Source organism: Schistocerca nitens, chromosome 4 (assembly GCF_023898315.1).
Source record: "Schistocerca nitens isolate TAMUIC-IGC-003100 chromosome 4, iqSchNite1.1, whole genome shotgun sequence".
NCBI classification, from domain to species: domain Eukaryota; kingdom Metazoa; phylum Arthropoda; class Insecta; order Orthoptera; family Acrididae; genus Schistocerca; species Schistocerca nitens.
The window spans coordinates 149,959,853-149,987,477 of NC_064617.1; the positions used below are offsets into that span (position 1 = coordinate 149,959,853).

General features: G+C 43.9%; 1 protein-coding gene across 1 annotated transcript in view; it reads right to left on the bottom strand.

Annotated features, from left to right (window-relative positions):
• Positions 1-3,887: 3,887 nt before the first annotated feature.
• LOC126252172 (probable inactive serine/threonine-protein kinase slob2) overlaps positions 3,888-27,625 on the bottom strand; it is a 94,893-nt gene continuing 71,155 nt past the window's right edge. The window contains exon 2 of the mRNA XM_049953041.1: positions 3,888-3,997. Within this exon, the coding sequence (XP_049808998.1) occupies positions 3,888-3,997 (110 nt within the window). The remainder of the gene's footprint in view (positions 3,998-27,625) is intronic.

A 27,625-nucleotide genomic window follows, 5' to 3' on the forward strand; every position in this document is an offset into this window, starting at 1 on the left:
CATCACTTCGAACCGGAAACAAGATGGTAATCCATGGAATGGCGCCACAGTACCTCTTCTCCGAAAAAAATTGCAATGTCACTCTCTCGGTCGGTAAAGTCATGGCGACGGTCTTCTGGGACAAGTGCATTGCGCTGCCCTCAGGAAACTGAAAAAACGACCAGCTTATTCGTCGACACAAAAATGCAAACGAACTTATCATTCTTCATGACAACGCAAGGTGTTACAGAAGTCTGTACATCCGAGAGGAGTTCAGAAAACTTCGTTGGCTGTTGAAACTTCCTGGCAGATTAAAACTGACCGAGAAGTTTCATATCAGCGCACACTCCGCTGCAGACTGGAAATCTCATTCTGGAAACATCCCCCAGGCTGTGGCTAAGCCATGTCTCAGCAATATCCTTTCTTTCAGGATTGCTAGTTCTGTAAGTTTCGCAGGAGAGCTTCTGTAAAGTTTGGAAGGTAGGAAACGAGATACTGGCAGAAGTAAAGCTATGAGGACGGGGCGTGAGTCGTGCTTGGGTAGCTCAGTTGGTAGAGCACCTGCCCGCGAAAGGCAAAGGTCCCGAATTCGAGTCTCGGTCTGGTACACAGTTTTAATCTGCCAGGAAGTTTCATATCAGCGCACACTCCGCTGCAGAGTGGAAATCTCATTCTCGTTGGATGTTCTTCCTCATCCATCATACAGCCTGGATCTCGCACCTTTCGACTTCCATCTGTTTGGCCCAATGAAGGATGCACTCCGTGGGAAGGAGTACGTGGATGATGGGGAGGTCACGGACGCAACAAGAAACTGGCTCAGAGGTCGATCAGTAGAACAGTACCATGCGGTCTTGCGGGCCCTCCCAGTAAGGTGGCGTGGTACCATAAAATTGAATGGAGATTACATTGAAAATTAGGATTTTGTGGCCAAAAGAGGAATAATATGGTATACTGGAATGCCGAATGTAGCCAGCTTGCTTTCAGAAAAAGATGTGTTGCATTACTTATTGAACGCCCCTCTTATATTATATACACTGCTGGCCATTAAAATTGCTACACCAAGAAGAAATGCTGATGACATACGGGTATTCATTCGATAAATATATTATACTAGAACTGACATGTCATTACATTTTCACGCATAGATCCTGAGAAATCACGCATAGAACTGACATGTTATTACATTTTCACGCATAGATCCTGAGAAATCAGTACCTAGAACAACCACCTCTGGCCGTAATAACGGCCTTGATACGCCTGGGCATTGAGTCAAACAGAGCTTGCATGGCGTGTACAGGTACAACTGCCCATGCAGCTTCAACACGATGCCACAGTTCATCAAGAGTAGTGACTGGCGTATTGTGACGAGCCAGTTGCACGGCCACCATTGACCAGACGTTTTCAGTTGGTGAGAGATCTGGAGAATGTGCTGGACAGAGCAGCAGTCGAACATTTTCTGTATCCAGAAAGACCCTTACAGGACCTGCAACATACGGTCGTGCATTATCCTGCTGAAATGTAGGGTGTCGCAGGGATCGAATGAAGGGTAGAGCTACGGGTCGTAACACATCTGAAGTGTAACGTCCACTGTACAAAGTGCCGTCAATGCGACCAAGAGCTGATCGAGACGTGTAACCAATGGCACCCCATTCCATCACGCCGGGTGATACGCCAGTATGGACATGACGAATACACGCTGTAAACAGAACCTGGATTCATCCGAAAAAAATCACGTTTTGCCATTCGTGCACCCAGGTTCGTCGTTGAGTATACCATCGCAGGCGCTCCTGTCCGTGATGCAGCGTCAAGGGTAACCGCAGCCAGCTGATAGTCCATGCTGCTGCAAACGTCGTCGAACTGTTCGTGCAGATGGTTGTTGTCTTGCAAACGTCCCCATCTGTTGACTAAGGGATCGAGACGTGGCTGCACGATCCGTTATGCCATGCGGATAAGATGCCTGTCATCTCGACTGCTAGTGATACGAGGCCGTTGAGGCACGGCGTTCCGTATTACCCTCCTGAACCCAGCGATTCCATATTCTGCTAACAGTCATTGGATCTCGACCGACGTGAGCAGCAATGTCGCGATACGATAAACCGCAATCGCGATAGGCTGTAATTCGACCTTACACGAGGCATCACAACAACGTTTCACCAGGCAACGCCGGTCAACTGCTGTTTGTGTATGAGAAATCCGTTGGAAACTTTCGTCATGTCAGCATATTGTAGGTGTCGCCACCGGGCCAACCTTGTGTGAATGCCTTGAAAAGCTAATCATTTGCATATTACAGTATCTTCTTCCTGTCGGTTAAATTTCGTGTCTGTAGCACGTCATCTTTGTGGCAATTTAATGGCCAGTAGTGTATCTATGTACATCAATGGTTCAGTTTCGAGCAGACTTCATCGGGAGAGTAGGAAATTCAAAACTGAAAACGTGTCGTGCCAGGATATTCAGTACTACCAAAATTATTATCAGAACTCAAGGATGACGTTCTCAAAACCTGATAGTGCAAAAACGACAATGGAATACGTGACAATAGTACCTGTTTGCCAGCAGCGCGAAAGAACGAGAAAATACTGCGAAGATGGAAGAACCTCATTCGAAAGAACAATTTCTCTGTATAACTGTTTTACGCAATCTACAGTTAGTCACATTAAAGATAAGAAGAAGAAGAAGAAGAAGAAGAGGAAGAAGAAGAAGTAAAGTTTTAGTATTTATAACAGCCCACGACAAGGATGGGTGGGCAGGAAACGAAATAAAAAAAAAGAAAAAGGAAAAATGGCATGGTAGACTACTCTGTTGACCATTAAAACTGCTACACCTTGAGGAAGTCGATTATCGTTTCAGCACATTGGTAAAAGGAAGGTATTGAAATACCATCTACGTTCTGAATATAAGGAAAGAGGGTATGTCGGTTGTTTGAGAGAAGATGGAATTATGCCTTGCACAAGAAAGTGTATTCGACAGTATCAGTATCGTGGCCTATCGAGACTGCGCTTTATCGTTCTGCGACGTTGCTGTCACGCAGGTCGAGATCCCACGACTATAATGCGAATATGACCTTGATGGGTTGAGGAGGGCCGTACCCAAGGCCATGCCGGATTTCACGGGTCTATTAGCTTAGTGGGACGTCTGTATTTTGAATTATCGCAAAGATCCTACAGATGATAGCATTTCGCAGGAATGGGCAATCCATTTCTATCCAGAGTCCTACTAATGGATCGTACTGCGGCCCTCACATTTTCTCGCCATCTGCTTCACCTTTTCACACTGTCGTATGCACTTTCGTCAGGTAGCTTCAACGTGCTTTTAAAATTACTGTACAGAGAGCTTACGATCGCCGATTTGTTTATTCCACACAACGACGGTATTTTTCACCAACTTATCACTCCTACACAGGCTGAAGTCAGAGTTTTCTTGAAACTTTCATCTCTAAATTACAGTTAACACATATGCAAGGTTTGTCTGGAAAGTAATACCACTGTAAATCATAAAATGAATTTATTGATCAAAATGGTGCACTAGATTAAAATACTTCGAAAAAGGGTCCTCCCGGCTCAAGGCATTTTTGCCAGCGAGATTTGCAAGAGGAAGGCCTGCACTGGAATGTACATGCGTACGAGCAGCTTTCACGCCAGTGGTCTCGAAACGATGTCCTTTCTAGGATGTCCTGGGCCGGGGAAACAAGAAATACTCTGCGGAAGCCATGTCGCGAGTGTAGGTGGGATGGCGCAGAATCACGACGTTTTTGACCAGATAGTCTCTCACCAAGAAGGCAGTGTGACTGGTCACATTGTCTTGATGGATCTTCAAGGAAACGACGATGTGAGTTACCTTTTTTCCAGCCTGTTTTGGGTATATCCAGAGTCTATTTGACACACACTCCTTTGTGGTTTGTGATGAAAAGTTCATACACATGAGACGTTATCTTCATCTTCCGGCAATGAAGGGCAGCCGTTGTGTGCTTCCTCGTCGACGGCATACCAGGCTTCCAAAATGCTGTGTGGCAGCGACACACCTGCCGTTTTGACAGAAATTTATTCCCAAATGCCTACTCAATCGTTTTAAACTTCTCGTATTCGGTACTCCGAAGTTCTGTGCAGTATTTGATTCTTTCCTATTGTTCGAGTGAACGCTGTGTCGCAGGTGCAACAGGACCCCTAGACAGAGGTTCATGTAGGGACCCGTCCTGACTTTCCAGGAGCTCGGAAGAAACCAGGGTTGGTCACGATGGGAAGCTAACAACCCTAACCAACCAACCTGAGTTGTTCCAACCAACAGGAGAGTCAGTGGTGATGTTACTTTCCAGACAAACTTTTAGAGCTAAATGAAAAAATAATTATTCTACAGTTACCGATTTATTCGTTGCTCCCTAAATTTATAAGACACGAATAAGACAGCGTAAGCAAGTTTGAATTAAAGCAAATCACTGCATTTTGCCTCATTGACTTTTCTTCCCTCTCGATAAAACGGCGAAATTACAAGCACGCAAAGCGGCAGTTCATCTTCACCAATAACGGAAATTCTAACGTGGCCTTTGACAAATTTGACAAATGGTTTCCCTCAGCTTGCTAAGGGTTCCTCATCAGGCTAAAAATTCTTTGGGAGTTATATCAAAATGGAACACAGCAGCAGGCAATTTTAAAAAGATTGTCACAGTTCGCACGACTGTGGAAGTGCACTATTCACTCCTCACCAGATGTTTGCTTTGAAAAGACACTGGACTCGCATTCGGGAGGATGACGGTTCAAACCTGCTTCCAGCCATCCTGATTAAGGTTTTCCGTGATTTCCCTAGATCGCTTCAGGAAAATGCCGGAATGGTTCCTGTGAAAGAGCGCGGCCGATTTCCTTTCCAATCCTTCCCTAAACGAGCTTCTGCTCCGTCTCTAATGATCTCGTTGTCGACGTTGAACACTAATCTCCCCCTCCTCCTCTTCCTCCTCCTCCACCACGTCCTCTAAAAAGCGCTCATCCTCTTCCTTAAGAAAGATGTGTAATTGCACACATTCTCTTAACATACAATCTTCTTCAACACTAAGTCCGTAAAGGCAAGCCACTTACGAGAAATCTCAAACTGAGCACTGTTCCTTTGTTAATGAGAATGGTTTGAAAGTTAGGTACACATTTTCTTGAAAGTCAAAGTGTTCGTCACAGCAGTCTACAGCACGCTACATGCCACTGGCAATTTCTCATTTTCAATATTTCGATACGATCGCCATTTATAGACTTAGAAAGCGGTCTGTACAGTGACAACAATCAGTTGTTTTGATCGACTTCTGACTGGCTACTAAAGTTATCAGTTTAACTCCAGTTGCGTTTAGAAGACTATCTTTAAACATTCGTATAATAAACAAACTGTTGTTGTTGTTGTGGTCTTCAGTCCAGAGACTGGTTTGATGCAGCTCTCCACGCTACTCTATCCTGTGCAAGCTTCTTCATCTCCTCGTACCTACTGGAACCTACATCCTTCTAATCTGCTTAGTGTATTCATCTCTTGGTCTCTCTCTACGATTTTTACCCTCCACGCTGCCTTCCAATACTAAATTGGTGATCCCTTGATGCCTCAGAACATGTCCTACCAACCGATCCCTTCTTCTAGTCATGCCACAAATTTCTCTTCTCCCTAATTCTATTCAATACCTCCTTATTAGTTATGTGATCTGCCCATCTAATCTTCAGCATTCTTCTGTAGCACCACATTTCGAAAGCTTCTATTCTCTTCTTGTCCAAACTATTTATCGTCCACTTTTCACTTCCATACATGACTACACTCCATACAAATGCTTTCACAAAGGACTTCCTGACATTGCAATCTATACTCGATGTTAACAAATTTCTCTTCTTCAGAAACACTTTCCTTGCCATTGACAGTCTACATTTTATATCCTCTCTACTTCGACCATCATCAGTTATTTTGCTCCCCAAATAGCAAAACTCATCTACTACTTTAAGTGTCTCATTTCCTAGGCTAATTCCCTCAGCATCGTCCTACTTAATTCGACTACATTCCATTATCCTCGTTTTGATTTTTGTTAATGTTCATCTTATATCCTCCTTTCAAGACACTGTTCATTCCATTCAACTGCTCTTCCAGATCTTTTGCTGTCTCTGATAGAATTACAATGTCATCGGCGAACCTCAAAGTTTTTATTTCTTCTCTTTTTATTTCTACTCCGACTTTTTCTTTTGTTTCCTTTACTGCTTGCTCAATATACAGATTGAATAAAATTGGGGATAGGCTACAACCTTGTCTCACTCCCTTCCCAACCACTGCTTCTCTTTCATGCCCCTCTACTCTTATATCTGCCATCTAGTTTCTGTGCAAATTGTAAATAGCCTTTCAAATGGTTCAAATGGCTCTGAGCACTATGGGACTAAACATCTATGGTCAACAGTCCCCTAGAACTTAGAACTACTTAAACCTAACTAACCTAAGGACATCACACAACACCCAGCCATCACGAGGCAGAGAAAATCCCTGACCCCGCCGGGAATCGAACCCGGGAACCCGAGCGTGGGAAGCGAGAACGCTACCGCACGACCACGAGATGCGGGCAAATAGCCTTTCGCTCCTTGTATTTTACCCCTGCCACCTTTAGAATTTGAAAGAGAGTATTCCAGTCAACATTGTCAAAAGCTTTCTCTAAGTCTACAAATGCTAGAAACGTAGGTTTGCCTCTCCTTAATCTATCTTCTAAGATGAGTCGTAGGGTCAGTATTGCCTCACGTGTTCCTATATTCTACGGAATCCAAACTGTTCTTCCCCGCGGTCGGCTTCTACCAGTTTTTCCACTCGTCTGTAAAGAATTCACGTTAATATCTATGAAACTGATAGTTCGGTAATTTTCACATCTGTCAACGCCTGATTTCTTTGGAATTGGAATTATTATATTCTTCTTCAAGTCTGAGGGTATGTCGCCTGTCACATACATCTTGCTCACCAGATGATACAGTTTTGTCAGGGCTGACTCTCCCAAGGCTGCTAAACAAACTATAGGACATGAAATACGGGGCTAGTATAAATGATTCATTCGTTTTCAAAACTCTATGTTTTCCAACGTCCTATATGTATAAATGTAACTGATATATGAATAGAACTGTAACCTCACCAAGTTTGTATTTTGCACTGGGTCTACGTTCTGTGAGTGCACCTCTGGTCACACGACACACTTCAAAGCGAAGGTCAAGAGCGTTCTTAATTTATGCATCAACATCCTGATAATTGTCATCATAGGAATTATGTGAGCTACTCAGTGTTCTTGGGAGTTGGAATGCGTGAACGAGATTCTTAATGTGCCCCTAAAGGAAAAAGTGACAAGGTGGAAGGTCTGACGCCCTGGGCAGGGAGGGGGGGGGGGGGGCGCAAGAAGTCATAGCCATTTCACCACTCCACGGCGACTAGCATTGATGCTGCAGTGACTGGGTGTGCCTTTTTGTTGAAAGATTAAATTCTCGTAATCAGCAGTCAGCTGTGGAAACAAACACAACTGCAACATACCGTAATAAGAGGTATTCGTCACAGTATTCTCACTGAAGAAAAACGTCCCCTACAGCATCGTCTGTGACTTCACAGAAAACATTAACCTCCAGCGAATGTCCTTCACGCGACGCAATTTCATGAGGCAGTCCCTTACTCTCACAGTGTTGCGGTTAACATTTCCAAATAAATGGAAAGTTGCTTCGTCGCTGACTATGAGCTTGGAGGGGAAATATTCGTCAAATGCTTCCTTCTTTGTGATGGCGCCGACCACAGTCTTCTGGTTTCAACTGTTGCACGAGATGTAGACAACGGTTCGATGTGTAAAATCTTGCAAACTCCTGCACACAGTGTGTTGCGGTATTCCAAGTTCGTGGCTTGCGCGGCCAATTGACTTTCTTGGTATGCGTACGAAAATTCCCTCAGCCTCTCCATGGTTGTATCTGGCACACTTGGTCAACCGGTACTTTTCTGTTAACACAGACAACCAGTGTCCTTAAACTGTGGGTGCCAATGCACAATGCTTTGTTTTTATGGCGGTTCTTTTCCATAAATCGTTCTGAATGCACACTCCAATGTTGCAACGCATTAACATCTAGCGTATTTCAACAAACAATAACTCTCTTCTTGCGTTGTTGCCATTTTGTCAAATCACTGCATTCGTAACGCCAGCTGGCGTGCACAATGCAGAGTGAGTTTAGGGTTGTATTCATGCATCATATTTGTACATGTAATACTTTGGAAAATAGGAAACTTTGAAAACGAGTTAATCGTTTATAGAAGATCTGTATTATCCGTTCGGACGTAATCGAGATTTTTACATATCTCAGCAAAGTTAATCTGGAGTAGAGTTTTCAGCAGGAGAATCGTGACAGTACCACCTATGGCTAGACCTACACTGGATCGGTATTCCTTCCGATACGATGTAAAGTGCTTACAGGAACCAATGTCGCCGTCCATCATCTGCCATGAATGTCTATAATGGCCCAAGTTAAGACCCGACTGGGAAGCAGTTACAGTTGTGGCATGGGATACTATGGCTGACGGAATAATTTTTTCTGTTGGCTTCTCTGGAAAAGAACGTTCTCCTTTTAAGAGATGTAAGAAAAAGTTATTGTCGTAGCAGTTTAATGAAAAGTTAAAGCAATTTGAAGTCCAGCATTACAAATAATGTAATTAAAATTTTCATTTTTCAAATAATTGCTCCCTTAGAGACTGCCACAGTTCAGGTTTAACATCCTGGTTATGGTAGCCTCTGTTCTGCTGGTCCCATAGGCGAGGCTCACTCTTTGCAAGAAAAATCGAAAACTCTTTCCCGATTTTAGCCGTCATTATGTGCAATCAGTTTGAGCTATCGAACTAGAGACTAACAGAATAGCTGCCAGTATGATTAACTTAGAAGTAGATATCCTCGAAGCACCGTAAATCACTAAATAATGGTAAGTCTTCTGGTCCAGTTAGGTTCCCTCTAGAGTATGCTGATGCAATAGTCCCATATTTAGCAATCGTATAAAACCGCTCGATCGACGAAAGATGCGTACCAAAAGACTGAAAAGTTGCACAGCTCACACCAATGCTCGAGAAAGAAAATAGGAGTAATGCGACGAATTACAGAGTCTTACCACCGACGCCTACACGCAGTAGGATTTTGGAACATATACTGTGTTCGAACATTATGATTTACTTCGAAGGTAACGGTCTATTGACAGATGACCACTACGGATTCAGAAAATATCGTTCTTGTGAAACACAAGCACGATGTAATGAATGGTATCGACAGTGGGTGGCTTTTGTCGCCGTTCCTCTGAAGAAACTTGTAATCAAATTACGTATGTATGGAGCATCGCTTCAGTTGTGCGACTGACTTCGAGATTTCCTGCCAGAAAGGTCACAGTGCGTAGCAATCGAAGTAAAATCATCTAGTAAATCAGACTGATCAAGACTGGATATGTCGTCTTGTTCTTTTCAAGCGGCCTCAGTTTTACTCTTTAGGCTGCATTTGTGATGACCGCTCGCAACTGTGCCGCTACAAAACATTGGACGCATGAAATCTCTCACTAGATCGCCTCCATGCTCGCTGACGTTAGTCATCCGGAATGGTGCAGAACCGCGATTCGTCGTTGTAGAATCCGCCTCCATAGCTGAGTGGTGAGCGCGTTAAAATGCTATGGGAGAGACACGGGTTCGATTGCCGGCTGGGTCGAGAATATCTCCGATTGAAACCTGTGTGTTGTGTTGCCTTCATCATCATTTCATCCTCATCGACCCACAAGTCGCCGAAGTGGCGTCAACTAATAAGACTTGCATCAGGCGACCAGTCTTAATTGACGGTAGGCCCTAGCCATACGCATATTTCATGTATCATTGTCGCCGTAGATAATGCGACGCCATTCATCAGCAGGCCATACTTCCTGATCACGATGCCAGTCCAAAAGCATCTGTTTGTTTTGTTGTGTACCTGGAACAGTAATTTCCTAGTCCGGTTGCAACCAGTTTGCGACGAATAATGCGGGATGACAAAGAATATTTCGGGAATCCATTACATTGTCTTGGATGTATAACCGATCTTTTAATTGAGAACAATATTATCAGGCTCATTCTCAAATAGGGGAGAGGTGACCGATAATATCGGAAATAATTAATAGCACTGAAAAAGTTTTAATTAAAATTATCGATATATAATCTCTCATCAGAATAACGCCCGCATCAAAATAGCGCCTCAGGAAAATCAAGGTGGGTTCAACGCGGCTACGTTTGTTTCTAAATTCTAATATACAAACGATGCGCGGGTACTGTTGTTCTCTTGTCTTGTTTTCTGCGTTCCGAATAAGTCTACGTAGCTGCGGCGTGCGATATTGCTGGCATTTCCGTGTGATACGCTACGAAACGGATCAGGGCACTTCTGTTAAACTGCAAAAAAGTTACCATGGTTAATTTATACGGGACAGACTTAGGTTGAAACGTAGATCTTTGCCGTGAGGTCACGGACTAAGAATATCTGAGCAATTGTGTGCGCGAGAAAAAGTAGCGCTCAGTATTAAACTCTATCACATGCCGAATAACCAATAATAGGACCTGTGGACTGTACGAAGGAACGTTAAATTGAATATAAGAACGGAACTGGACACTTAGATTTGTGAAAGTAAAAGAGTACAAAGTTTGAATGACTGTAACGAAGTATAGTATTGGACCATAGTCCTTGCTATAATATCTTTGAGTGACGAACTATCAAAATCACGGACATTTTACCTGCCGTAATTGCTGAGATTAATTGTAGTATCAACTCTCCTTTTCTCTATATACAAAACGCAATCATTCATAATCATTTAATTATTATGAAATGTTGTTCATTAAAATCTTAAGTCATTTCTACAATAACGTGTGTATTAGTCAACGATAATCATAGGCAAGCTGCAAACTATATCTCTGGATGACAAAGGGTTTGACTATGAAATATTACGAAGCGTAAATTGTGACTTAAAAGCTATTTAACATTCCATTTCCAATCGGACGGAAATAATACAAAATCGGAAACAGTGCGGAGAAGTAGTAACGTCAGAAATAGGAACCTGAAATATTAATTAACATCCAAAGACATTATTAACTAACTTGTCTTCGGTAACGCAGCATCAAATGAAGGGTGATCGACTGTGCAAAAAGTCAACATTAATTATTATTATGGAAACCCGAAATTTAGTCACCGTTACAGTGAAGATGTTGGTTGCTGCTCCATCTGATGTGTAGACATAAAAAGGTCGGGAAACATCAATATATTACGTCAGAGAAGTCGACGACAGCAGATCGACGGAGGACGGCTACGGATGGTAGACGCAGTTGTGAAGGGGATACGAGGTGCTTGGTGCACAATATGGCGATCCTCCCTTGTGGTGGTCAGACGTGGTCGACAGGAAAATTGATGACGAGTGTGCCTGCCCCACGTTCCCATGCAGTCCAGCATCTGAAAACAGTTACATCCGAATGCCTACAATCTGGACATTGCATGACTCGACCAGTCGGCCAAATGGATACCCACAATGAAGCCCTTTTGATGTGTGTAGTAGGTACATCACGCATGATCAGGTCTTTGGATGCCGAGTTTGACTTTTATCCGCTGCTGTGGCTGAATGGAAAGTTGGTTGTAGATTCGGTTTTTGTCAATAGAGCGGCCTGCTGCAAGTCAAAGCGTTATAAACACACTGACCATCCGCTGTCCCACACTCCACCCGCCGGCAGGTGTGGCCGTGCAGTTCTAGGCGCTTCAGTTTGGAACCGCGTGACCGCTACGGTCGCGGGTTCGAATCCTGCCCCGGGCATGGATGTGTGTGATGTCCTTAGGTTAGTTATGTTTAAGTAGTTCTAAGTTCTAGGGGACTGATGACCACAGATGTTAAGTCCCATAGTGCTCAGAGCCATTTGCACCATTTTACACTCCACCCCAAGGTACAAAATGAATACAGAAAAGCATCTGACGCTGTTCACTTCGCTTACATACCCTGAAGGTAACAAAACTAAACACGAACCACCCTAATGCGAACTGGTGGCCGTTCCCCCTCCAACAGCCAACACTGCACTGCCGTCCACCCATTCAAGACTTGGTGGGATCCAACGAATGCCGGACATTTGCCACGCCGGACATTTGCCACACTTGCCTCTTCGCCAGATAGCGATCCCTCAGGTAAGGGACGCCCTTCCTCGTACTTCTTCAGTCCACTTTGAAACCGCCGTCTCCACATCTTACTCGATACAACCAGTACGTAAGGGAAAAAAATGGTTCAAATGGCTCTGAGCACTATGCGACTTAACTTCTGAGGTCATCAGTCGCCTAGAACTTAGAACTAATTAAACCAAACTAACCTAAGGACATCACACACATCCATGCCCGAGGCAGGATTCGAACCTGCGACCGTAGCGGTCGCTCGGCTCCAGACTGTAGCGCCTAGAACCGCACGGCCACTTCGGCCGGCAGTACGTAAGGGACCTTCTTCTTCGACACCTTGGCCAAATACAGAGCTTCTTTTCCGAAATCGAAATAGTTATAACTTTTGGGAAACGAAAGCAATACCGACGATTATGACAGTATTTAATTAGTTCTGCCAAGTATAAACATAGATCCCTCTGTCTGTACGGTAGCTTCCTTTCACGCTTACTGATTGCGATAGAAACAGTCCATCGCCATTGGAGCAACAAGAAAGGAACGATGTAAAGAGAATGCGAATGTACACTAATCATTTCTTTTTGATCACTGCATTTGTGCCTACTTTAATTACTACAACTACATGCCTAAAATACAATAACGAAAGAAGAAATGGGTATGTGAATGTGTGAAAAGAAGAACGACATACTCGACATTAATTTACTCTCTAAAATGCGATATCCCTTGCGGCGAAACATTAGTTAATTAAGTGTAGCCGGACAATGTTCAGAACATGACTGAAAATACGTTCACAAAATAGAGATAAGAACATCTATGATTGACATGTCATCTAAAGTCGACCTACAATTTTAATATGTTAGAAATAAGGAAATGAAGTAATACAGAATGCTATGCTTGTAACGTACGTTGTTGTTCTACATTGTTTGGCTCTGGTATTTACAGGGTCACAGAGAAAGCATCGTAGGTTTTGGAGGGAAAAGCCGTAATTGTAATGATCTGCACTACAACAGAAACAAGAAGCACAACTTAAGGAAAAATAATGTAATGTGTGTTCCAGCTCAAAGCGACATTGAAGCAGATATTCCTGTGACTTAGTATGGGCAAAGGTTATATTCGACAACCGGAATAAATTAATAACTGGCGCCTTTTACCGACCCCCGGTCTCAGATGAAACAGTTACTGAACAGTTCAAAGAAAACTTGAGTCTCATCACAAATAGGTATCCTACTCATACAATTATAGTTGGCAGTGACTTAGATCTACCTTCCCTATGTTGACAAAAATACATTTTCAGACCCTTTTGTAGATAGAAAACAACTTCCGTAATTGTTCTAAATGCTTTTTTAAAAATTAGTTTGAACAATTAGCTCACGAGGTCATTCAAATTGTAAATGGTTACGAAAACACACTTGACCTGTTAGCCACAAATAATCCTGAGCATCACGACGGTTACAGGGATTAGTGAGCACACAGTCGTAGCGAGGCTCAATTCCGTAACAAAGAAATTCACCAAAAGTAAACGCGAAATATATCTATTTATAAAAGCAGTTAAAAATTCGGTTGACATCTTTCTAAGAGACAGTCTCCAATCCTTCCAAACTATGTAAGTGAAGACCATATGTGGCTTAAGTTCAAAGAAATAGTATCAACAGCATTCGAGAGATTCATACCAAATAAATTAATAAGAGACGGAACTGATCCCCCATGGTACACAAAATACGACAGAAAGCTGCTGCAGGAGCACCGAAAATGGCACGTATAACTTAGAGGAACGCAAAATCTCCAAGATTGTCGAAGTATTACTGAGGCTTGAAATTTGGTGCGGATTTCAATGTGAGATGCATTTAATAGTTTCCACAACGAAACTCCCTCTAGAAATGTGGCGGGAAATCCAAAGAGATTCTGGTTCTATGTTAAGTAAACCACCGGAAAGGCTCAGTAAGCGATGAGGAGGAGGAGGAGGGGGAGACAAGGGACCCAACCCTTCGGAGCAGGTAAAATCGTGACAAATGTCCGCACACCGGATCCAACAAGCCAGCTCCTCAGAGAACCCATTTGCGCCGTGCCTGTTCAGACGAAGCGCTTTGACACTCTACATTTAATGATGTTTCTCGTTAAATTTTTTGTTTTAATATTTTATTTTGATTTTACGACTACTGTCTCAGTTAATCCGTTGTTTTGCAAACATCCACTGAAGACGAGACTTGTGATTTGATGAAAGATGCTCAAGCCTCGTACCTGGCAAACGAGAAATCAATTTTTCCCTATATCTTCGCTAAAAATTCACATTCAGCACATTTCGGCGCCCAGTGTGGCCTTGATATTGAGCTAGTTATCGCCCTGTATCCTGGCTGCCTGCCCAACGGCTCCTTCATCCTAGGAAACAGGAAGGAATCACAGGGTACAGTGTCAGGAAATTACAGGCAGTGAGGAAATATTTGATTGTTCAGAGACTGTGTTCTTGCAATATGAACTAGGGCGTTGTTGTGGAGAGAAACAGCCCCATGACAGGTTCCAGCGACGCTTCTTCATGATAGTCTACCTCAGACTCGTCAGGAGAGTTCGGTTATACACTCCTGGAAATTGAAATAAGAACACCGTGAATTCATTGTCCCAGGAAGGAGAAACTTTATTGACACATTCCTGGGGTCAGATACATCACATGATCACACTGACAGAACCACAGGCACATAGACACAGGCAACAGAGCATGCACAATGTCGGCACTAGTACAGTGTATATCCACCTTTCGCAGCAATGCAGGCTGCTATTCTCCCATGGAGACGATCGTAGAGATGCTGGATGTAGTCCTGTGGAACGGCTTGCCATGCCATTTCCACCTGGCGCCTCAGTTGGACCAGCGTTCGTGCTGGACGTGCAGACCGCGTGAGACGACGCTTCATCCAGTCCCAAACATGCTCAGTGGGGGACAGATCCGGAGATCTTGCTGGCCAGGGTAGTTGACTTACACCTTCTAGAGCACGTTGGGTGGCACGGGATACATGCGGACGTGCATTGTCCTGTTGGAACAGCAAGTTCCCTTGCCGGTCTAGGAATGGTAGAACGATGGGTTCGATGACGGTTTGGATGTACCGTGCACTATTCAGTGTCCCCTCGACGATCACCAGTGGTGTACGGCCAGTGTAGGAGATCGCTCCCCACACCATGATGCCAGGTGTTGGCCCTGTGTGCCTCGGTCGTATGCAGTCCTGATTGTGGCGCTCACCTGCACGGCGCCAAACACGCATACGACCATCATTGGCACCAAGGCAGAAGCGACTCTCATCGCTGAAGACGACACGTCTCCATTCGTCCCTCCATTCACGCCTGTCGCGACACCACTGGAGGCGGGCTGCACGATGTTGGGGCGTGAGCGGAAGACGGCCTAACGGTGTGCGGGACCGTAGCCCAGCTTCATGGAGACGGTTGCGAATGGTCCTCGCCGATACCCCAGGAGCAACAGTGTCCCCAATTTGCTGGGAAGTGGCGGTGCGGTCCCCTACGGCACTGCGTAGGATCCTGTGGTCTTGGCGTGCATCCGTGCGTCGCTGCGGTCCGGTCCCAGGTCGACGGGCACGTGCACCTTCCGCCGACCACTGGCGACAACATCGATGTACTGTGGAGACCTCACGCCCCACGTGTTGAGCAATTCGGCGGTACGTCCACCCGGCCTACAGCATGCCCACTATACGCCCTCGCTCCAAGTCCGTCAACTGCACATACGGTTCACGTCCACGCTGTCGCGGCATGCTACCAGTGTTAAAGACTGCGATGGAGCTCCGTATGCCACGGCAAACTGGCTGACACTGACGGCGGCGGTGCACAAATGCTGCGCAGCTAGCGCCATTCGACGGCCAACACCGCGGTTCCTGGTGTGTCCGCTGTGCCGTGCGTGTGATCATTGCTTGTACAGCTCTCTCGCAGTGTTCGGAGCAAGTATGGTGGGTCTGACACACCGGTGTCAATGTGTTATTTTTTCCATTTCCAGGAGTGTATGTTCCTGTGACGGTACGCCTCTGACAAGGATAATCTCTTATCACAAAATATCCTCAGCATATCGTAGTCGGATACTCGTGGGCCATGGCCTGTTTTGGCAGCGATGAGTCCACATGTTCCCACTGCTTGCCTTGCCATTTTGCCTCGGGTCGTAATGACAACACCCAGCGCTAGCCCACAGTGGCTAGGCGCCTAAGGAAGTCATCTGGATTGACCTCACACAGCTGCAACATTTCTGCTGCTGCCTCGGTTCGGCGAACTGTTTGAAGCTTGTAAGCAGCTGCGGAACATTTTATCACGTTCAGAATGTCGATCAGGGTGCTGAGGACTGATCCGTGACTAATTTTCTCTCTTTCCAGTATCTCATCGATTGTGCTACGCATGGGCCTTCACTTCTTTTGGGAATCTCGGTTCTTCTCGGAAAGATGGACTGCCACTTTGTTGTTCGCTATTCAGAGTTGTTTGACCACCATGGAAACGACTACGCCAAGTAACCACCGTGTCGTATTCTTATTACACAAAATCACATACTTTTGTGCAGTTACAGAAAAAACTTCACATTCTGCAAAATTATAGTATGTCTATAGTAAGTTAACTTTCATATAAAACTAAATTCCTGGGTTTAAACTTTGTAATATTATTGGGATTTCCGTCGTATGAAAGCTGTGAGTACCCTTGGAAAGGCATTCAACTATCTGTATATTAAATGATCAACTTCTGAGATGAGATCTATTCTTTGAAAGACATTTGTTTTATATAATTTACGAACTGTAAAGATGCGCATCTAACGCGGACGCTAATACATCGATTGCGCAGTCAAAGAAACATTTTAACAGAAGCTGAACTGTCGTTCCGCTTCGATCTAAATAAAAGATGACAGTAAAAAAAAAAACCTTTTGTAGATCTTCAGATTTTAATGTACTTCTGCTTGTTATGTGAAAACGTAAAGGTGGTCGACTTTAAGCTAGAAAAGTGACCGGTCTTGCCAGCGTGCAGACAACACTATTAATTAATAAAATTCAAGTAATTTATGTTCGAAACTGTAAATCGGCAAGTTATTGTTATGAAGGTGTTGAACAGTGCAAGAATTGTCTTTAACGAAGGAGAAAAGTAATGACTGTAATTTGTGACAAAAACGTGAACCAAGGAGACAGCACAGGACAGGCTGAAATCTGATCGCACCATACAGTTAGAAAAGTACTTATGTAAGTTATATTGTTTATAAATTAGTCCTAATTTGCTAGTGAGAATTGTTTGAATATATTTAGTGTTTACCAGACTTCTTATTCTGTTCTTTTCCTTTATACTTTTTTATCCTCCATGCCATATTATTTTTATAAATGTCAAACAGCCTTTACTACAGCAGAGAATACTGCGGCATCCTGGTCGTGTACAGAAGGCCGCCCCTTGTCTTCTATACAACTCATAGCTGCCCCATTTATTAATGACTTCATTTGCAAATGCAATTTTTTCTTATTGTTCATTGTTAAAGGTCCCTTAGGTAACTGTAAAAGTCATACTGATTACGTAAAGAAATCCGGGTTGTTCTTTTCCAAATAATAGAAGTCTTTGCGTAATCAAAAACTAGCCTCCTTCTGACAACGATGAGGAGCCGACCAGAAGACGGACGTCTTCGACCGCTTTCGTGTCTCCTGTGGCAAAGCTGTGCCAAACTAGGAACACGACATTCTAGTATGAAACACAGATTTAAATTGGAAGAATTGAAATATATTTAACCTAAATAATAATTTTTTTATCATACTAGAACTTCTACCTACAAATTGACCTCGATAGGAATGAAATTATGAAATTTATTGATGGGATGTATTGTTTTTATCACCACTCAAAACACATTCGATTTTAATTAATAGTTTAGGTATTTCATTGGAGAACCAGAAAGGTCCCCATCACAAGTGTCTTGAAGTTATTCCTCTGGACAATCCTCTACTAGCACAATTGTAAGCACTGGCTATTGTAAAATCGTCGTCTTTTTCGTCTATTCCTTTATCTATACCACTGAAATCTTCCTCCGTCCACCGACTAAATATTTCATCAAGCTTACGATCGTTAGAACTGATGCGTTGCAGCAAACACATTTTGTACCATACCGAAGAAAACAGATACATAGTTCACGAGGCACGGCCTGGGAGACCCTAAAACGTGTCAATAATATGTGTCAGCAATAAAACAAAGAAGGCGATAAGGCTATCAAAAGCAAAATATTATAGGGTTGGCGATGTAAGGGAAGTGCACTGGCATTCCGCCAGAGCTGGACTTAGAGAGTGTATTCGAACATTTTTGCGCCGTCTGAGGGACCACACCTCGTGAGCTAAGGACTAGAACAGGCTATGCTGAGTTGGTGGAAATGTACGGGAACTTTTTGATCGCCCTTTATATTCAATAGCTGTTTCCTTACGACATTATTATAGTATCTCGTGTGCAGATGAGTGTTATGAGAAACCGCTGTGAACTTGGATGAAAGCACGGACTACGGCAAAATTTTCCTGATATCAGAATACTAAGAAAAATCAGTTACATGGCAACCGAAACGAACTAGCGTTTAAAAGGGTGGCGTACTACATCTCACAATGGCATAAAGTCATTCTAAAGCGTAATACTCCTCAGTCTCTCGGACCTCGTTTCTTTCTCTGTCTCTCTTTCTGTTTTACACACACACACACGCACACACACGCACACACACACACACACAAGTGGGTTTGTCGTTGATTTTTAATTAGCATCTCGAAAAATTAAAGTTATGCAATCAATTTTTAATTGTTTGTCGGTGCATATATACCCGCATCGGACTCGCTCTGGGTCGCATATACGCTGCAGCACCACATTAAAATAGAAACTTTTTGAGCACGTGAGACAGTTGCTTGAAAAACAATCACATATAAAAACCTATCACATAACAACAATTTATAGTGTTTGATGTTATTTTATTGAAGCAATGAACAGAATGTTGTTGTGTTCTTCAGTCTGAAAACTAGTTTGATGTAGCTTTTCCACGCTAGTGCAAGCACAAATGTTACAATGGAAAAGTAGATAATAACTGAAAAAACCATGTTATATCTTATACCGAATCGATTGAGACTGGACCAGGGCTCGAAACCGGTGGCGGTAAATAAAATATAAAAGAAAACCATCTCTGGTGGATTATGGTTATGACAGTGTGCGACAGTTGCATTTCATACTTTTCAAAAGCTCCTATTCTCTTATTTTCTGAATTGGTTATTGCTCACGTACACTACCACACAAGGTTACATTCCAGACCGTTTGAGAAATGAATATCCCTTTTTCAGAAATGATTTTCTAGATATTGCCAGTCTTCATCTTACTTCAACCATCGTCGCTTATTTTGGTCTCTGCTACTTTCACTGTCTCTTTACCTAATCTAATTTCCTCAGTATCGCCTGATGTAAATCGACTACATTCCATTACCCTTCTTGTGCCTTTGCTGATTTTTATCTTATTCAAGATACTCTCTGTTGTGTTCAACTAATTTTTCAAAACCTCTAAGGGCCCTGACAATAACAGTCATCTGCAAACCTCAAAGCGTTTATTTCCTGTCCCTGAAATTTAATTCCTTTTCTAAATGACTCCTTTGTTTCGTTTTATGAGATCAAATCAAAAAGTCTTTACCCGTATTATTATTAGCCAATGCGTCCGCCCCCGGTAGCTGAGTGGTCAGCGCGACAGACTGTCAATCCAAAGTGCCCGGGTTCGATTCCCGGCTGGTCGGAGATTTTCTCCGCTCAGGGACTGGGTGTTGTGTTGTCCTAATCATCATCATTTCATCCCCATCGACGCGCAAGTCGCCGACGTGGCGTCAAATCGAAAGACTTGCACCAGGCGAACGGTCTACCCGACAGGAGGCCCTCGTCACACGCCATTTCATTAGCCAACGCAAGGTACCTACAGGTAATGACGAATAAGCACCCTATTCTACGTGCCTTACACTGTTTTGCAACATAGTCCCCACACTGGCACACACATTTGGCCCATCGCAGCACGAAATTTGAGGTGCCCCTGCAGTGGAATTCGTCCGGCTGACTATGGAACCACCGTCGGACTTTGGAATCGCCGTCCTGCCAGGATCTTCTTCAGCGGTCAGAAAACCTGGAAATCACTAGATGTGAGGTCTAGACTGTATTGTGGGTGGTACAGAATCACCCAGTGAAATGCGCGGAGCTTGTCGGCAGTTCTGATTGCCACGTGTGGTCTCGCGTTGTCGTGGAGCGGAATCACGTTGTCCACATCGAGAATCCGTCGGCGCCTTCGCCTAATGGCAGCCCTCAGACGTGAAAGTGTGGAACAATAACTGTCGGCATTGATGGTTGCACCTTTTGGCATGAAATCCAGCAGGAGCGGTCCATGGCTACCCCAGAAAGCCGTAAACATCACTTTCCCAACATATGGTGCTGAACGGAACTTTTTTTGTCTTAGGCGAACCCACATGTTTCCACATCATGCTCTGCCGCTTGGATTCTGGCGTGAAATGCAGTATCCACATTTCATCTCCAGCAACAATGCCGTCCAGGAAACTTTCACCCTCCTTGGAGTACCGTTCGAGATGATTTAGTGCCTTTCGTCACGCCATTCAACTGCTTAGGTATCCACCGGCATGAAACCTTCCGTTATCTTAAGGACCCGTGAGGGGTGTCGTAAGCACTCCCATACGATATACCGGGCTCCTGTGAAATGGCCGTGACGTGCACACGCCTATCTGCTTTCACCATCTCATCTACACGGGAAATGTGGTCAGTCAGCAACGAACGCGGCCTGGCCGACCGCTCATTGTCATGCAAGACTTCAGGGTCTTTGTCCAGCTCACGACACCAACACCTCACAGTTCTCAAAGTGAGACACTTCTCCCCATATGTGGGCTGCATTTCCCTGTAGATCTCGACGGTCTTTCGTCCCTTGCTCCATAGTAAATAAATCACACTTCATTGCTCTAACGCTGTGGACGTGTGAAGCACAACCGCCATCTTTAACAACTGACAGCAGCGCCGTGCGGTGGAGCTACAGCCAGCACGAACCAAGAAAGGTCCAACGCTGGGAATAAGGCCAGCACGAACCAAGAAAGTTCCAACGCTGGGAATGGGTATGTTGACTTCACATTTTCGGCCGTAATTTGGTTAAAAAAAGGGGCAAAGACTTTCAGATTTGCCCTCGTATGAAAACACGTACATTAGCTGATCAAAAGTATCCACACACTATCTAACGCCTTATTGGCCACTAGATGTCATGAGAGGCGGACTGTCAAATATAAAAGGAGGCGGGAACTACTGTGTTCTACATCTGCATCTGCATCTACATGGATACTCTGCAAATTACATTCAAGTCCCTGGCAGAGGGTTCATCGAACCACCTTCAGAATTCTCTATTATTCCAATCTCGTATAGCGCGTGGGAAGAACGAACACCTATATCTTTCCGTACGAGCTCTGATTTCCCTTATTTTATCGTGGTGATCGTTCCTCCCTATGTACGTCGGTGTCAACAAAATATTTTCGCATTCTGAGGAGAAAGTTGGTGATTGGAAGTTCGCGAGAAGATTCCGCCGGAACGAAAAACGCCTTTCTTTTAATGATGTCCAGCCCAAATCCTGTATCATTTCTGTGACACTCTCTCCCATATTTCGCGGTAATACAAAAAGTGCTGCCTTACTTTGAACTTTTTCGATGTACTCCGTCAGTCCTGTCTGGTAAGGATCCCACACCGCGCAGCAGTATTCTAAAAGAGGACAGAGAAGTGTAGTGTAGGCAGTCTTCTTAGTGGATCTGTTACATTTTCTAAGTGTCCTGCCAATAAAACGTAGTCTTTGGTTAGCCTTCCCCACAACATTTTCTACGTGTTCCTTCCAATTTAAGTTGTTCGTAATTGTAATACCTACGTATTTGGTTGAATTTACGGCTTTTAGATTAGACTGATTTATCGTGTAACCAAAGTTTAACGAGTTTCTTTTAGCACTCATGTGGATGACCTCACACTTTTCGTTATTTAGGGCCAACTGCCACTTTTCGCACCATTCAGATATCTTTTCTAAATCGTTTTGCAGTTTGTTTTGATCTTCTGATGACTTTATTAGTCGATAAACGACAGCGTCGTCTGCAAACAACCGAAGACGGCTGCTCAGATTGCCTCCCAAATCGTTTATATAGATAGGGAACAGCAAAGGGCCTATAGCACTACCTTGTGGAACGCCAGATACCACTTCTGTTTTACTCGATGACTTTCCGTCAATTTCGACGCACTGTGACCTCTCTGACAGGAAGTCACAAATAGAGTCACATAACTGAGACGATATCCCATAAGCACGTAATTTCACTACGAGGCGCTTGTGTGGTACAGTGTCAAAACCCTTCCGGAAATCCAGAAATACGGAATCGATCTGAAATCTCGTGTCAATAGCACTCAACACTTCATGTGAATAAAGAGCTGGTTTTGTTTCACAGAACGATGTTTTCTAAAGCCATGTTCACTGTGTGTCAATAGACCGTTTTCCTCGAAGTAAGCCGGCCACTGTGGCTGAGCGGTTCTAGGCGCTTCAGTCCAGAACCGCGCTGCTGCTACGGTCGCAGGTTCGAATCCTGCCTCAGGCATGGATGTGTGTGATGTCCTTAAGTTAGTTAGGATTAGGCAGTTCTAAGTTCTAGGGGACTCAGATGTTAAGTCGCATAGTGCTTAGAGCCATTTGAACCATCTTCGAGGTAATTCATAATGTTCGAACACCTATATGTTCCAAAATCCTGCTGCATATCGACGTTAACGATAGGGGCCTCTCATTTAGTGGATTACTCCTACTACTTTTCTTGAATTTTGGTGTGACCTGTGCAACTTTCCAGTCTTTGGGTACGGATCTTTCGTCGAGCGAACGGTTGTATATCATTGTTATCAGTAAAGAAGCAGCAACAGCAGAATGACTTAGTGACTCTGGAAATGGACTAGCCACTGGATGTCATCTGAGTAACAAATCCAGCAGGGACGTTTCAAGCCTTCTAAAGCTGCCGAAGTAGTTTGTTTGCGATTGTAATGAGGACACGCGAAGGAAGAACCACAGCTGCACTCACTAAGACCAGGCTGACCTTACGTCCTGACGGAAGGGGATCGTCGGACATTGCGGGGGAGGGGGGGGTCGTTGTAAATGACTGCATGGGGGGTGACAAAATGGTTCAAATGGCTCTGAGCACTATGGGACTTAACATCTGAGGTCATCAGTCCCCTAGAACTTAGAACTACTTAAACCTAACTACCCTAAGGACATCACACACATTCATGCCCGAGGTAGGATTCGAACCTGCGACCGTAGCGGTCGCGCGGTTCCAGACTGAAGCGCCTAGAACCGCTCGGCCACACTGGCCGGCCGTGGGGGGTGACAAAGATTCGATTACAATGGACGAGCAGCTCCTCATAAGCCACACATTTATGCAGTCAGTGCTAGGCGACGTTTGAGGTGATGCAAAGAAAGTTGGCACTGGACCATGGATGACTGGAAACTAACGATTTGGAGTGATGAATCAGAACGTATCCGGGGGCAGTCCGATAGAACGTTACTTTCCATCACGTGTAGTGCCAACAAGAAGTACGGAGGATATTGTGTTATGGTACAGGGCTGTTTTATCGTTTAGTGTGTGGTCCCTTTGTTGTGATTGAGAAAACGCTAAATGTAGAAGGATATGAACACATTTTACACCTCGGAAATAATTTATATTGGCATGACAATGCAACCTATCATAAAGACGCATCTATGCAGCATTGATTTGTGGACAGTGAAATTCCTGTAAAGGACTCTCCTGCCCAGGACCCCAACCTGAACCCAATGCAACACCTTTGGAATGAGCTGGGACGTCGACTTCGCTCCAGGCTGCAGCGTCCCACATCCCCAATTTATCTGATTTTGGCTGTTGAGTGAGAACGGACCGCCATTCCTCCACGGAAATTCACACAACTCTGTGAAAGTGTCCTCAGCAGAATTCAAGCCGCCATAACGAGGAAGGATAGTCGCACCCAGTACCAATGTACAAGAATAGGGGTCCGGATACTTTTGATCACATAGTGTAGGTGTCTGTAACGCTACTCTCATGTTCCAAGTTCTCTATCTCGTTTGTGTAAACGATGCTACACTACTGGCCAATAAAATTTCTACACCACGAAGATGACGTGCTACAGACACTAAATTTAACCGACAGGAAGAAGATACTGTGATATGCAAATGATTAGCTTTTCAAAGCATTCACACAGGTTTGGTGCCGGTGGCGACACCTACATCGTGCTGACATGAGGACCGTTTCCAACCGATTTCTCATACACAAACAGCAGTTGGCCGACGTTGCCTGGTGAAACGTTGTTGTGATGCCTCGTGTAAGGAGAAGAAATGCGTACCATCACGTTTCCGACTTTGATAAAGGTCGGATTGTAGCCTATCGCGTATCACGTATCGCGACATTGCTGCTCGCGTTGGTCGATATCCAATGACTGTTAGCAGAATATGGAATCAGTGGGTTCAGGAGGGTAATACGGAACGCCATGTTGGATCCCAACGGCCTCGTATTACTAGCAGTCGAGGTGACAGGCATCTTATCCGCATGGCTGTAACGGATCGTGCAGCCACGTCTCGATCCCTGAGTCAATAGATGGGGACGTTTGCAAGACAACAACCATCTGCACGAACGGTTCGACGACGTTTTCAGTAGCATGGACTAACAGTTCGGAGACCATGGCTGCGGTTATCCTTGACGCTGCATCACAAACAGGAGCGCCTGAGATGGTGTACTCAACGACGAACCTGGGTGCAGGAATGGCAAAACGTCATTTTTTCGGATGAATACAGGGTCTGTTTACAGCATCGCGATGGTCGCATCCGTACATTTCAGCAGGTTAATGCACGACCGCATGTTGCAGGTCCTGTAAGGGCCTTTCTGGATACAGAAAATGTTCGACTGCTGCCCTGGCCAGCACATTCTCCAGATATCTCACCAATTGAAAACGTTTGGTCAATGGTGGCCGAGCAACTGGCTCGTCGCAATACGCCATTCTCTACTCTTGATGAACTGTGGTATAGTGTTGAAGCTGCATGGGCAGCTGTACCTGTACACGCCATCCAAGCTCTGTTTGACTCAATGCCCAGGCGTATCAAGGCCGTTATTACAGCCAGAGGTGGTTGTTCTGGGTACTGGTTTCTTAGGATCTATGCACCCAAATTGCGTGAAAATGTAATCACATGTCAGTTCTAGTATAATATATTTTTCCAATGAATACCCGTTTATCATCTGCATTTCTTCTTGGTGTAGCAATTTAAGTGGCCAGGAGTGTATTTGAGGTTGTGTGAACAGGATCTATGAACTGCGACGAAGAACACGTGAGGGCATGTGAAAGTGGCGACAGAGACACCTACGTGTTGTCACAGAAGAACTGGAAAGAGCGCTTCGAAGAGATAAATGGTGCGGAATACTGCAGCAACTCCGTAAAAAGTTATTGCGCACCGTACAAAACAATTCGGTGTGGTCCGCTCACGTAGAGGGCACGTTTGCTTCGCGATAACGCGTTCTAGCGATACCCAAAACACGGATGGACCGTTCGAAAAGCTTCCGTGCGAGCCTCTGGACCACCCACAGTCCAAACCGGAACTAATGCCTTTTTTTTACAGCGTCCGTAACGTGTCTTATCACCTCGCTGCAATAGAAAATTTTTCTTCGTAGTACGTGTGTTGCATGTTCTCATGAGATAGCTTAGCCTTTTGCCATACCGGTACACGGATGGATCATTCGAATAGCTTCCGTGCGAGCCACAGGACCACCCATAGTCCAAACCGGAACTAATGCACTTTTTTACAGCGTCCGTAACATGTCATATCACCTCGCTGCAATAGCTAATTTTTCTTGGAAGTACATGCGTTGCATGTTCTCATGACATCGCTTAGGCTTTTGCGATACCGGTATTTAGCTCTGTATACATTAATTAGTGCTCTTTGAAGTTTTTCTTCGTTTCATCTGATGTTCCGATCACACATGTAGCAGGGGATTTACATACATTTAATGTGGTGACATATATTAAATTTTTAAGGAAACAGGTATCAATGTAGCCAGTGGTAATTCTGTAGAATAAAACGATTTTTCATTTCACCCAAAAGGGAAATAAAGTACATAGGAAAATATGTTTTCTGGTTGGTGTTCCATTTAAGGGGTTCCGGAAAGGCTGAAAATCATGAAAAGTTCAATTTTTACTTTTTTGCTTTTTCTGAATCTGCAGACTATTACCTTTTAATAGATATATAATTTATTCAATTCCGAAGACTACAACTATTTTAAAAAAAAATTTTAAATGTGTTCTACATGGGCGTGACCGACTGTGGCGCTGTTAAACTGCTGTCAAATGGTGTTATTATTAACGTCCGTGTTCATCAGGTACATTTTAGTGATGTGAGATAAAGTATGTGTTGTGGCTAACCTGTGATGGTTCAATATATATCGCTGGTGTGATTGTCGATTGTTTCATGTCTATTTACTCTGTCGTTATCTCGAAAATATTCGTAATTAATTCTGTTTCTTGAGTCTCTGTTTTGTTGAAGTATAATAATGAGTAAAAGTAAAGTTATTAGAAATCCTCTGAAGGCTTTTAAGAAAAGGAGAAATGTTGGAAAGTCAAAGGTATTTAGAAATATGGGAATGAAGTTAGGTTCTAACATGGTACGAGCGATGCTTGCTTTAGACAAGGAACGCCTTCGGGCTGCAGACAGGGCTGTAAAGAGTCTAGAAATACAAGCAAGAGTAAACAGGAGGAGGAACAAGAGGAAGCTGGAGGAGGAGTTTGCAGAGGATGAAGATAATCCATCCTATGGACCTGGAATGCACTAAAAAGTTAATCCAATCTTTGTCGCTCGATTCCCAAAACTTTTATTTTCTCATACTAATTACATGTTTTCTAAGGATCTTCCAAACATATTTGTTTCAAACTTTCAGTAAATGTTACACAGTACCTTCTGCATAATTTAACACAGCCTTTTTCCAAAAAACTGTATATTTTTGAATATATAAATAAAAAATTGCAAAAAAATGTTGTGAATTTTCATTACAATTGAAAAAAAATCATCTTTAATAACTGAACTAAAATTTTGTAAAATCCCTGTGTTAAGTTGTAGCCCATATTCCAATAAATAATCTGTAAAAAGTTCAACTTCCTACCTCAAATACTTTCTGAGGAAATATGTAATTTATAAGCGTTATTTTAACATTGCAAGTATAGGGCGTTCCGGAGCCCCTTAAATGACAAGGAACTGGGACACGACTACAATTCACCGTAACTGCTCGCTGATTGACACACAATGTCTTTTCCCGTTCCTTCAAATGCCTCGTCTTGTGCGGCCGTCCCCGTTTGACGCTATTGTCACGCTGACTTTATGCTGTGTGACGTATAGCTTTCTGTGTACGACTGGCAGACCTCTGGTAACATACTCCCGCAGTTCAATTCATTTCCAACAAGTTATTAATATGTCATGTTACTTTATCTATCT